This window comes from Leuciscus leuciscus (genome assembly GCF_965113295.1).
Source record: "Leuciscus leuciscus genome assembly, chromosome: 22".
NCBI lineage: Eukaryota > Metazoa > Chordata > Actinopteri > Cypriniformes > Leuciscidae > Leuciscus > Leuciscus leuciscus.
The window spans coordinates 17,269,737-17,281,823 of record NC_138746.1 but is presented as its reverse complement, the minus strand read 5'-3'; the positions used below and the strand labels follow the sequence as shown (position 1 = coordinate 17,281,823).

The 12,087-nt window shown below is 39.3% G+C and overlaps 4 protein-coding genes across 4 annotated transcripts in view; 1 reads left to right on the top strand and 3 right to left on the bottom strand.

The window, feature by feature from the left end:
• The first annotated feature begins 916 nt into the window (after positions 1-916).
• rassf4a (Ras association domain family member 4a) overlaps positions 917-12,087 on the top strand; it is a 28,190-nt gene continuing 17,019 nt past the window's right edge. Inside the window, exons 1-4 of the mRNA XM_082153721.1 lie at positions 917-1,064; positions 1,157-1,225; positions 7,708-7,794; positions 7,886-7,961. Of these exons, the coding sequence (XP_082009847.1) occupies positions 7,739-7,794; positions 7,886-7,961 (132 nt within the window). The 5' untranslated portion in view covers positions 917-1,064; positions 1,157-1,225; positions 7,708-7,738. The remainder of the gene's footprint in view (positions 1,065-1,156; positions 1,226-7,707; positions 7,795-7,885; positions 7,962-12,087) is intronic.
• Positions 1,950-4,828, bottom strand: cxcl18a.1 (chemokine (C-X-C motif) ligand 18a, duplicate 1). The gene is made up of 4 exons (XM_082153726.1): positions 4,644-4,828; positions 4,396-4,528; positions 2,777-2,854; positions 1,950-2,209 (listed from the first exon to the last, which is right to left on the bottom strand). The coding sequence occupies exons 1-4, from the start codon at positions 4,714-4,716 to the stop codon at positions 2,119-2,121; spliced, it is 375 nt and encodes a 124-aa protein (XP_082009852.1). The 5' UTR covers positions 4,717-4,828; the 3' UTR covers positions 1,950-2,118.
• cxcl-c13b (CXC chemokine 13b) lies at positions 5,145-7,307 on the bottom strand. Its single transcript, XM_082153725.1, has 4 exons — positions 6,693-7,307; positions 5,939-6,068; positions 5,763-5,846; positions 5,145-5,633 (listed from the first exon to the last, which is right to left on the bottom strand). The coding sequence occupies exons 1-4, from the start codon at positions 6,790-6,792 to the stop codon at positions 5,528-5,530; spliced, it is 420 nt and encodes a 139-aa protein (XP_082009851.1). The 5' UTR covers positions 6,793-7,307; the 3' UTR covers positions 5,145-5,527.
• Positions 7,968-11,782, bottom strand: LOC309486423 (uncharacterized protein). Its single transcript, XM_082153724.1, has 2 exons — positions 10,303-11,782; positions 7,968-8,570 (listed from the first exon to the last, which is right to left on the bottom strand). Exon 1 carries the CDS (start codon positions 11,103-11,105, stop codon positions 10,542-10,544), a length of 564 nt encoding a protein of 187 aa, XP_082009850.1. The 5' UTR covers positions 11,106-11,782; the 3' UTR covers positions 7,968-8,570; positions 10,303-10,541.

The following is a 12,087-nucleotide window of genomic DNA, read 5'->3' as shown; positions in this document are numbered from 1 at the left end:
CACAGCTGAGGCCCGAGAGACACTATAGACCTTATGCACAAGATAAACAAGCGTGCATCCTTCTTTAGTGGTTTTGACTTCTGTTTTTGCGTTAGCCACATATATTTATTATGCCAAGTTATTAGCTTGTGACCATGACTCATGAGCATTGTAATGTTTGAAGCTGACGTCAAAACAGATTTTAAAACTAGTGGTGAGTTCATAAATCCATAAGATCTTACCTTCATGCTGTGGAAATATAAACTAAAACTAATATAATACTAGGCCTACTATAAAATATAAAAATTCAGAACACAAGGTTCAGTGCAGTGCTGAAAAAGGGGGTGGGGCTACAAATTTGCTCACTGAAATATTTTGAGTAAGCTAGCCTATTTGAGTAGGGTTCTGGGTTTGCAATTTGAAACATTTGTTTCTAAATTCATAAATAAGTTTCCTTTTTTGACAGTCCCGTTAATACAATTATTTCCCCTTTAAAACAAATACGTCCTCCCCCATGGATGAAGTCTCTTGGCAGCTTAAAGCATCTACTTCCTCAAATATTTTATCCGACCTTTCAGTGTCATATTTTCCTAGACTGAGCTAAAAACAGGAAGCTCATGTTCCCCAGTTATGAGACTGAAAGAAACTATCTAACGTTGCATTTATACGCGTGTTAAGTACACATTTTATTTTAACTAAAGCTTTACATTTGAAAAGCATTAATTAAGTTGTAATATAACAGGTGGACCGAAAGCAATTTAAACAGCACCCTTTCATTTGCAGTTTAATTGTCTTGTGGTTATCGCAAGACTCCTGATAATTATCTTACAGACATGCTAATACTGGTGTGAACGGTCCCAGCGTTTCCCAGGGCAACCGCAAAAGTCTCCCGCCCACGGACGTCTCTGATTGGGTCCGGTAATCAGCGGAGTGTATGATTGGTTTACACAGCTGCCAGTCTTCTCATCGAGTAGCATTATTCTATTCCCCGAGGAAGCAGCAGGGTGAAGTGGAAGATAAGACGTTGTCTTACAAAACAGCTGGGCTCTGTCAGCTCTTACAAAGGAACGGCGTTTCATGAGATGGTAAGGAGGCAATATGCAAGGAAATGGAAAAGATAGAGTGCATTATTAATGGGAATGGATTTATTTGAGGTGTTTTCTGAATAATTCTGCAGGTGAGCTTTATGTACCTACTGCTGTCTACTTTTGAAGGCTACTTAGGCTTCTTCTGAAACTCTTCTCAGGTATGTGTCTTTATACAGCAGTCAAAACAAACTTGAGTGAACCTTCTGACAGACTACATCTGCACCAGATGTGAATCAGCATTGTGATATTTTTGGAATATGTGTATTTTTCCTTTTCATGATAGAAGCATATCATATATAGCCTATATTAAACTTAGCATTTTTCCTGTGTCTTTCCAGTCTGTCCAACTTCTGTAAAATTGTCACACAGAAATACAGCAGTGGTTAAGGGCTCTACTGATATTCCTGCAGCTGAGAGTCACAGCTACTGTACAGTAATTGGTTGGGGGATTCACAGTGTCATTTCTTTATGGAGTTGGGGAGCATCTCTAGACAGGACATCTTGTTTTTAAATTAGCCTAATGCATTTTATAAGTGTGATTCTTTCGGGTGGACACAGTAGATTGTGTATATCTTTTTGTCCATTGAAAGGCGTTTTCTTGCCATGAGACTAAAATGGCATAATTAATAATTGATGTGGACGGTTAGTTGAGGTTGGGTTATTTCATAGAATATTCCAATTTATTTCCTTCACTGAGTAGGAGCCATTTTGTTTATTTTAGTTTGGTGAATACAGGTAAATTGGGGAACTTTCTGATAATTTGTGTCATTTGTATTTAAAAAAATAATAATTATGTCAAATAGCGTCATGTCACATATGTGCACAAAAAATGATACAGGCTAACTTCAATCACATGAAATACACAAATACTATTTAAAAAAAAAAAAGGTTTTATTAGAAATGAGCAGTACAAAAACAATATATATATATATATACAAATTACATATACATAACACATTTCATATATTTTGTGCAAATAAAGGACAGGGAGGGTAAATGATGAAGTGCAGGCAGATAATCTTTCTACACAGAAAAGATCAGAACTGTTGAGTTAATGCTTCTTGGAACTTTTTGGTCCATTCCGCTTCCTCTTGAGCGTCAGACAGACCTTCTTCTTCTTCTTCTGTGTGTTGAATTTAATCCTGGACAATAGAACAGTGAAGGGGTTTAATTATTAGGGAGGCTTGAAAAGCTGAGCAAAACACATTCTCGACCCTAAATCAATGCACATCATTAATGGCAACGTAAACACTTAAAATTCACCAGAGACCTGTTTATTCTGACTCAACCATCCCTGAAAGCATTGGCAACGACAATCTGTATAATGCAAGCAAGGCTTGTAGTGCATATAACAAGTATTTTTTAATCATATTTTTTATAAAGATCATGTTACTTTAAAACATTTTTAAATTACTGAATGCTAATTTATTAAAATGCAAATATAGATTTTGTGTTGAATGTATGCAGAGAGGGGAGCTAGTGACTCTATAGAATGAGGATTTGCGTGTACTGTCACCCTGTGGCAGAAGTAAATACTACTAGTGCTAGGATTTACTTCTGCCACAGGGTGGCAAGTGTTTTTCACTGAAATTCCTTGAATTAAGTTCTAAATCAGTCTAATTTATACTTTTTCAAGATTTTTTTATGAGTGGATTCATTATAAATAATAGTAAAATTGTCCTTAGAGAGGGCAGCTGTTGTTCACATACCTTTTCCAGCATCTTTGCAGTTTTTTCCCCTGCTTGGACTCTGGATTTAGACAAACTCGTTTACCTGACAGCTGGAGTCTGTGGAGGAGATCATTATGTTGTCAAATGTGAGCAAACCACTTCAAGCTACAGAATACATAATTCTTGATCTGAGTCTTCAGTTGAACTCTGAAATTAAATATACTGAAAATGTATTTAATATTTGCATTGTTTGGTAATTGCTCAGACTATTGTAGAAGTTTTTACTAAATCAAACTTAAGCATTAGACATAAGGCAAATACAGGTACAGTGGGACCTTTTGGAAAGTTTTACATTTCATATTTCTTCCTGTTTCCTCTTTGTAGTGCATTGAGGATCTTGAGCTATTTAAACAAGTATTTTGTGAGGGGTTAAGCCATTTGGCATCAAAATACAAGAATTTTCTTTTATCAAAAATTATCCCACTCTATCTGTATTCACTAGATCTTGTTGCATTTCCAGTTTCTTGAGAAAGAATTCAATGGTTTTGTTTGTCATATCATGCCCCCTCATGCCCAAATTCAAATTAACCGAATCCAATATGATGGGCAATTCATCTTGCCACAGCCTGGCTTTGGGCTTCCAATTAGATAAATGATCTCAACTCGCGATGTGCCTCAACACGAGATATTGTGTAATATCCTCATACACTGTTTACAATGAACTGGATTTCAAAACTTCCAGAAGGGTTATCACATGTTAATTATTACAGACTTAGTTCTACAGTATAAAGTACAGAGTGCATTTGAATATTACTATAGATTTTGGAGGCAAGGGCATTTTTTGAGAGGTAATTTGCTCACTTTGTATTTTGCATTTATTTAGACAGGCTGTGATCACCAAGTGTTTTTTTATTATTTGTTTTATTACTAAAGAGTAGCATTGACATAACATGTGTTCTACATGAAAAAAAGTCATGCGAGTTTGTGACATGAGGGCGATAAATGATTTCAGCAAATGATCTGTGGAAGGTGTGACTCGGATCGGAATGACCAAGTTTAGACATGATTTCCGCAAAAGTGTTTTAGACAAACACTTTCTACCTACAATATATCAAAGATTATTTTAAGTTTTTTGGAAGCTTCACTCAAAATCCACTTGATTCATAAATGTGACCCTGGACCACAAAACCAGCAACATGAAATTGAGATGTATACATCATATGAAAGCTGAATAAATACGCTTTCCATTGATGTATGGTTTGTTAGGATAGGACAATATTTGGCCGAGATACAACTATTTGAAAATCTGTAATCTGAAGGTGCAAAAAAATTGAAACATTGAGAAAATCGCCTTTAAAGTTGTCCATTATGTTCGCGATTGTGCTGCATTCACTCACAAAAATAAATGTTTTAGATATTTACGTGAGGAAATTTACAAAATGTCTTCATGGAACATGATCTTTACGTAATATCCTAATGATTTTTGGCAAAAAAGAAAAATCGATAATTTTGACCCATAACAATGTATTGTTGGCTATTGCCACAAATATACCCGTGCGACTTGTGACTGGTTTTGTGATCCAGGGTCACAAATCTCATGGAGCACTACACAATCAAATCCCCCTCAATTTGCATGGGAATGATGTTTGTTTACTCACATGATTTGAACCTTGTTGCAGAGAGGATTCTTCGGTATGATTGTGTAGTCTGTGATTTTTCTCCATTGCACTGAGCCAGTCTCCTCAATGCACTCGCATTTTTCTCGAAGGGAAGTTGCAGCAGTCCTGTTTTCTAAAGACGGATTAAGAAACATAAAGCCATGTGTCCCACATCACCCCCATGACCAATATCTGATGGAAATCTGCAAACAGTCCTGATAAGCCATTAAACGCTACTATAGACCTACCTGTAATGAAGTGTAAGCAGACTAAGAGCAGGAGCAGCAGGCTCATATTTCCTTGCAGAGACCTGAAAGCCATTTCATTAAAGCTGTGTCGTTCACAAGAAAGTCTCTCTTATGTGCGTTTGCACCTGAGTGTGTGCAGAACTGTCTTGCTTTTCTCCCTCACTTTCCCTCCTTAATGCGTTTCCTGTTTTGCCATATTAAGTAGGATCAGAGTCACATGATTTCAAGGAAATGCTTCAAGACAAGAGAAGTGATTTCTCAACACCTGTTGAGAATTGTTCATACTGAAGGGTTCCCACACCTTTTGACCAATGCATTTCTGAGACATTTCCATGACTTTTATTAATGGATTTATAGCAATTACTGGACGTTTAAAAACCAAAATATAGAAATTGCTTTAAAAAAAATTTTGGGATGATTTGATGTCCAATTGTTGCATTGTATAGCAGAATTCAGTCCTATGTAAACAAACATGAGAAAAAAAGAAAGTAGAGAAACACATTGAAGTTCTCAGTAGTTCATGTTTATTAGTTTATTTCATATTAAATTGTAAAACTGTAAAAATGCATTTTTTCACATAATCACTGAATACATGTATTTATGATAAACATAAATATGTCTAAAAAAATAAAAACTGGCCGATATGACTTGCATAGCAGGGCTCTGCTCATCCTTGTATACATGTAAAGTTTAGATGCTGTCCCTGTTGTAACACGCCTTATTATATGCCATTCCTTTGGCCTCCATCCATACACACAGGCACTCCTCTGAGTTCAGCCTTTTCTCGTGTCCTTGGCTTGTTAAGTGCATATGAATGTACAGCAGCAGCACAGGCTTTGAACAGAATTTTCTTCTGATAATCTCCATCTGTTTAGAATTTTAGGTTAAGACGTGGCCTTCTTGGATTTTGCCTGCTTCCTCTTTATTTTCCTTGGCCGTTGGTTTTGTCGGCGTAAGCAGTTTTTACTGTCCTTGCCATCCTTTTGCATCCTGAAAAAAACCCAGATGGATCAAGCAGATTAAAACATGCAGACCACCATAATATTTGGAGATAGTGAGTGATGTTTGGATATGCTGTGCTTTAGTGTACAGACTTATTCGATGATAACACTCTCTTACCTTTGCCAACATTTCAGAAGTCTTTTTCCTTGGTCTCCCTCAGGATTGAGACACACATGATTATTGGTCTTCTGCTGTGTGACTCTAATGAAAAGTACAGAGAATAATAGAGCATGTAAACCCAATGGTGCACACACATTTAGAATCTTATGAAGTAAAATATGTGGACTACTTACATTATCTCATTCTGTAAGCAGTTAGGTCCTTTTGGAGTGATTTTTAGATCTGAAAATGGTCCCTGGACTCTGTTTTTGACCTGTGGACACCGACAGGTCTTTGGAACATGTTGACTCTCTACCACTTGGACTGTAAAAAATAAATAAATAATAAAGTTAATAAACAGCCATGATGTAACTAAAAAGTTTGGGGTCAGTCAATTATAATAATTTTTTGATAAATACATTTTATTAAAAAAGAAGCATTAAATTGTTCAAACGTGACAGTAAAGACTTGCTATCAAGTTCTGTAACTACTATTTTGATACAAAAGATTTCTTATATTATTTCTATTCATCAAAGAATCCAAAAAAATAAAGAATCATGGTTTTCACAAAAATATTAAGTAGCAAAAAATGTTTTAACTGTGATAATTTGAAGGATTAAGTGACACTGAATACTGGAGGAATTTCTGCTGAAAATTCAGCTTTGCCATCACAGGAATAAATTACATTTTAAAATATATTCAAATAGAAAGCAGAAAGTTATAATAGTATAAAAAAATATTTAACTTAATTAAGTTATATCAAATAAATTCAGCCTAAACACAAGAGACTTTGTTCAAAAATATTTTTACAAATTCTACCAAAACCAAACTTTTGAATTGGAGTGTATGATTAACAATTTATAATTAAACACATTTTGAAAATCAAGTTTTGCATAGATGTAATGCGTTTTAACTAAGTAGAAATTTCATCTGTTCTCATACACTCACCTGTTAGGAGGATACTGAGGTTGAAAGCCAGCAAAGCATAAGCTATCTGCGTCATGGTGAGAATGTTTCTGTGTGTAAGTGCTGAATGGCCTGCTGCCATTTTATACTCTCTCTGAGGGACTTCCCAGCTGCCGCTCCTGCCCTGTCGCTACTCCCAGTTACTCTCAGTCATTTTAACATGAATGTGAAAGATAGGAATTTCCAAAAACCCACTGCTGCTGGAATCTTTAAAAATGTGGTCACATGCACATAATCTCATCACAGTTCACCCAAAAAATATAAATTATTTCATTATTTACTCACCCTAATGTCATTCCAAACCCATATGCTGTTATTTTTTCTCTGTACTGAAAGTCTTCTGAAGCCATATTATAGTTTAATATGTGGAACAGACTGAAATCATTTTTCATAAAAATATATTCCTATCCATATCCTTTAGTGGAATCTCATCTGCATCAATGCCAGATTCAAAAATGGCAAGTCAATGTGTCAAGCCAGTTACTATTACTAATCCACACTTGTCACGTGATTAGTCGAGGCGGGACAGTTTTGAATAATGAAATAGAAAATAAGATTAGAGCTGCAATAATGAAGAAGATTTTCAGAGAATAATTAAAGTCATACGGGCTAGTTTTATGGTGTTTTTGTTCTTTCTTTTTGGACCTTGTCAGATGTGATCACTTTGATTTCTATTTATATAGAAAACAGCCATATGAAGATTTTTCTAAACTTTCCAGTGAAAAAAGTATTGCTTTGTGACCTTTCAGAAGGTCTGAAAACATGTCGAAGCAAGACTTACTGCAAGAACAACAAAAATTGTCTAAACTGTAGGACCATGTGATTTCCCCTCATTCCTGTGATTACTTTCACTTGGTCCTCCTGCACAAGATTCATTGTGACATGAATGGGTCATTTGGATAATGTTGAGTCACATAACACATGGCATATCCTTATTCGCTCACTGACTAACTTTGTTTCTTTTCCCTACCTTTCCCATTGTCTTTCTCTTCTCTAGCTGAAAGTCTTTCTATTGATGGAACACCACCATGAATCCTGACAAGATCTTCTATGTGAGGCTGAATGAGGAGAAAGTTATTGCAAAGTAAGAGTTCCATGTCTGATACACGCTGAACATTAGAAACACACCTCCCAACTTAAACCCCTTAGTGTAATACATTTATGTCTTTTTTCAGGTCTGATATTTTGTCCCTTCTGAAAACGTACAACTGCTACCACGAAGGAAAAAGCTTTCAGCTTCGCATTCGTGAGGTATGTAACATCTCTGAAAGTGAAACTAACTGTGGATCAAATCAAGTCCTAGTTGATGATTAATATATCTAATCTTGCCTACAGAAGAGTTGAGTAAGAGTGTGTGATACAAAAAGCTATTGTCTCAGAACGGAATTTCGTATGTGGGACATTACCCCTAATTTCCACCAACTGCAGAACGGCTGCGGATCCACTCCGGAACGGCGGCGAAGTCAACAGGTTTCCATTAAAGTCAATGTGTGTATTTTCACTGACTGTGGAATGGCTGCATTCCGACTCCGGCGATCCGCAGCCCTCCGGAGCAGGTACGCAGAGCTTCTATTTTTGCCGGATGCTGGAGAGCTCCGCAGCAATTCAGCACAGGGCATCCTGTTATATCGCGCGACCATTCGTGAATTTGCAAGATCTCGTGGGTCCTCATGACTTCAGCTGTCAGTCATGGCCGCAGCCGTTCCGCAATAAATCCGGACCTGGTGAGTATTGAAGGACGGTGGAGCAAGGAGCCGACACGCAGCGGAGCCAATCCGCAGTTGGTGGAAATCCGGGGTTAGAGTGAGTGCTCAGTACAGCTGTTTGTCACTCTCTGCAAACCTAGATGGGTAAATGGGCCTAGATTAGAGTTCTCAACGGGTCGGGTCGGCCCGACAAACCCGACGGGACCCGCGGGTTCGGGCCGGGATCGGGTCGAAAATATAAGCAAATGACTCGGGTCGGGTCGGACCTCGGGCTTAATCTTTTCCGCTCAGTAAAAAACAAAAACATTTATTAATCATCGCTGCTGTTCACCGTAAAGAAAGTCTGGCTGCTGCGTGCAACGTGCATCATGGAGAGGGGCGGGGGCAGACGCCGCTGCGTGCACGCCTTTAGCCTGGAGAAGAGGATGGAGTTGGTGAAAAGTAAACTTGCCGCAGGTGAATTCACCGTCGCTACTACAGCCTATTCATATATTTAAAGTTTATTGTTTCAGTTGTTTGTATTGTTAAAAGGCGTGAACATTAAGGGTTGATTTGAATTCGCGTCTGCTGGTCATGATAATTACGTGTATGAGAAAAAAAATTCCGACGCGGCGTCGGGCCGCGGGCCGGGTTCGGGCAGGTAATTCATGTTGATGTGTCGGGTTACATCGGGTCCGGGCTTTAAAAGCCACGGGCCGGGTCGGGTCGGGTTGTAATTTTCAGGCCCGTTGAGAACTCTAGCCTAGATCAGCCTTTCTCAAACTTTTTTCAGTCAGGGCACCTTTCAAAAGTGCATAAAATCTCAAGGCACCCCAGTGTAAAATATAATTTAAAAACACTGCATAACCCAAATGTAAATGTAAATTATATATATATATATATTTTATCTAAAATGAATTTACAATTTTATTAATCCGATTATATGTTTAACCCTTTCACACGTAAATTTTAAATATTCTGGCTGACCCGCCAGCGTGAGTTTTTCAAGTCACTGTGTCACTTTATGGTTTCCATGGTGACGCGTCATTGCTTGTCACGTGACACACCGCAGCAACAACAGAGCTGAATGAATGATGATCTGCTTTTATGTCATTTTTCCTTTTTTATTCAAAATATTCACAAATTTGTTAGATATGGCATGAAATATCTGATATTCCGATTGTAAAATATATGCAAGTGGAAGTGTTTTGTTTTTTGAACACAATTATAACGATCAGGTTAGTTGAGCTGTATGCGCGATGGGCGCCGCCATGTTAGTTTGTGCCGCAGACGCAGTTCAGAGAATCGGATCTGTTGGATTTACAACAAGTGAATTCATCCACTTCTCCCGAAATACATAAAAGTAAGTGGCAGGTGAACTGGGAGAAGAATAGAGTAAACTTTAAAGTTACTTACACAATGTGTATCTGATATGAATACAACTAATTATAATAGAAAGGATTATTATTGCCTCTTCCTTTGACATCAGTGTGTATAATGTATTGTTTTTTTTAGTACTTATGTCTGAAACCTAAAACAAACATTATGTGGATGAAAACACTGAAAAGTTGTGATTATGACAGCTCTGAGCGCGCCTGTCTCTGGCTCAGCTCCAGCCAACGCGCGAAAGCACATTTGAATTTAGCAGTTGATCACGTCATGCACTGACCGTTCTAATCACACCGGTGCTCCAGGGACCAGCCTAGACTGATCACACCGGTGTGAGCGTACGTGCGAAAGGGTTAAAAAGAAGAAGAATGTATTTATGTAAATTCAAATATATTTATATATGAAATGTCCGATTTTTTTTATTATTTTTTTTAGCCTACGTAATTTTTTGGCGGCACCCCTGACACAGTCAGGGGGCACCCCAGTGTGCCGCGGCACCCACTTTGAGAAAGGCTGGCCTAGATGACATGATTGACTGCATTTTTATGCAGAACCTATCCCAAATTGAACTATAGTCCATTATTCATGGTTGTAATTATGTTATGATTATTATTTTGTTATTATTATAATTTTTTTTGATACTCTGAAATTTTACCGTAGTAATAATAATAAACATCATGTTTCTAAGGCTACCAGGGGTAGTTTTGTGATTCTGTGAAAACACAAATTATTTTCCTATTGTAAATATGAATAATTGTCACGCTCGAAATCCACTGAAGACGAAGATGAAGGTGAAGGGCAGACAGAAGGTAGGATGGACCAGGGCAGGGCAGGAGTGCAGTCCAGAGGTGAGGGAAGGTTGACGAGCGACCAAGGTGGATCCGGGGGGACGAGGGAGCCTGGCGGATCTGGTGACCAGATAGGCCACGGTGGAGCTGAGGGAGGTAGGAGCCAAGAGAACATTAATGGACCATCGGGCTGAGGCGGAGTCCTGGTCGCGGAGGTTGGAGGTGGTGACCAGGGATCCACCGACCAGGCTGGAGCTGTAGGCCGGCAGACCCACGGCGACTCCACCTCCATGAAGGTGGTTAGAGGAGCTGAGGGGCTGACAGGCAGTGGTGGAAGAAGGGTTGAGAGGTGGTAGATGGGAGAGGGAGGCTGGGTGGGAAGACAGACTCACGGACAGAAGACTCAGGTTCGGGGACAGAAGATTCGGGTTTGGCAGGGTTGACGTGAAGCTCAGGTTCGGCAGGACTGACGTGAACAGTCTCTGGTTCGGTGGGCATGACGTGAACAGTCTCTGGCTCAGCGGGCCTGACATGGACAGTTTCAGGCTCGGCAGGACGAGCCTCTGGAGAGGCAGTCTTGGTAAGACGAGACCCAGCAAGGGTGGTCTCGACAGGACGAGACCCTGGACGGGCGGTCTCAGCGGGACGAGACCCTGGACGGGCGGTCTTGACGGGATGAGACTCTGGGCGGGCGGTCTTGACGGGACGAGACTCTGGACGGGCGGTCTCGATGGGACGAGTCTCTATACTGGGCGTGGCCATGGCCCTTTTGGCTGATCGCACTGACATCAGTGGTGGATCTGTTAAGCTGGATATTATATTCATAGACCGATCAGGTGGCAGGTCTGAAGGCTGGGATGACGTGAAAATTCTCAGACTGGGCAGGAATGATGTGAAGACATTCAGGCGTTGTGGCGAGGAAGATGGCTGGTGATGGTGGTTGAGTGGCTGGGTCATTATCCGCCTCACCCACAGTGAAGGCGGACCCGTTCAACAACAGCACATGATCTAGGTATTGAGCGAATGAACAAGGTGTAGCAGCTGAAGTTGGCTGGTAAAGAGGAGCATCCAGTCCAAGCCTGAACACGTTCTTAAGGAAATCCTCTGTCAAGATGAGCTGGTTTGATATCTCTTGGAATTCCCTCACATATTGCTCGATAGAGCGGCCATTCTGAAAACAGGTCAGTAGGCGATCGGTCGGGTTCAGATGGGTACAAAAGGAGCCAAAAATACGAAACAGTGTGCAAAGCACAAACAATACCGGACACTGAACAGAAGACAAGCAGGAACTAAATACACAGAAGTGTAGCAAATTAGCTCTATGAAATATTAATAATCAATAATAACTGGTTATAATTGATTATGAATATTTGGATCAGTAAATATAATTAACTTACTGTCGTAAATTAATATTACAATCAATTAACCTGTTTGTCCCGTGAACACTCAGGATTAATTGTTTATTACCGTAAATCCTCTAATATTGGCCTGTATTCCATTAGCGGCTGGGTCTCT

Coding starts and splice junctions, on each gene's coding strand:
- cxcl18a.1 (XM_082153726.1), bottom strand. CDS start 4,716: ATGGCTTTCAGGTCTCTGCAAGGAAATATGAGCCTGCTGCTCCTGCTC. Junction 2,855..4,395: donor TGCAACAAGGTTCAAATCAT/GTGAGTAAACAA, acceptor TCTCCTCCACAG/ACTCCAGCTGTCAGGTAAAC. Junction 2,210..2,776: donor CTGCAAAGATGCTGGAAAAG/GTATGTGAACAA, acceptor TCTATTGTCCAG/GATTAAATTCAACACACAGA.
- cxcl-c13b (XM_082153725.1), bottom strand. CDS start 6,792: ATGGCAGCAGGCCATTCAGCACTTACACACAGAAACATTCTCACCATG. Junction 6,069..6,692: donor CCTCAGTATCCTCCTAACAG/GTGAGTGTATGA, acceptor TATTTTTTACAG/TCCAAGTGGTAGAGAGTCAA. Junction 5,847..5,938: donor TGCTTACAGAATGAGATAAT/GTAAGTAGTCCA, acceptor ACTTTTCATTAG/AGTCACACAGCAGAAGACCA.
- LOC309486423 (XM_082153724.1), bottom strand. CDS start 11,105: ATGTCAGGCCCGCTGAGCCAGAGACTGTTCACGTCATGCCCACCGAAC.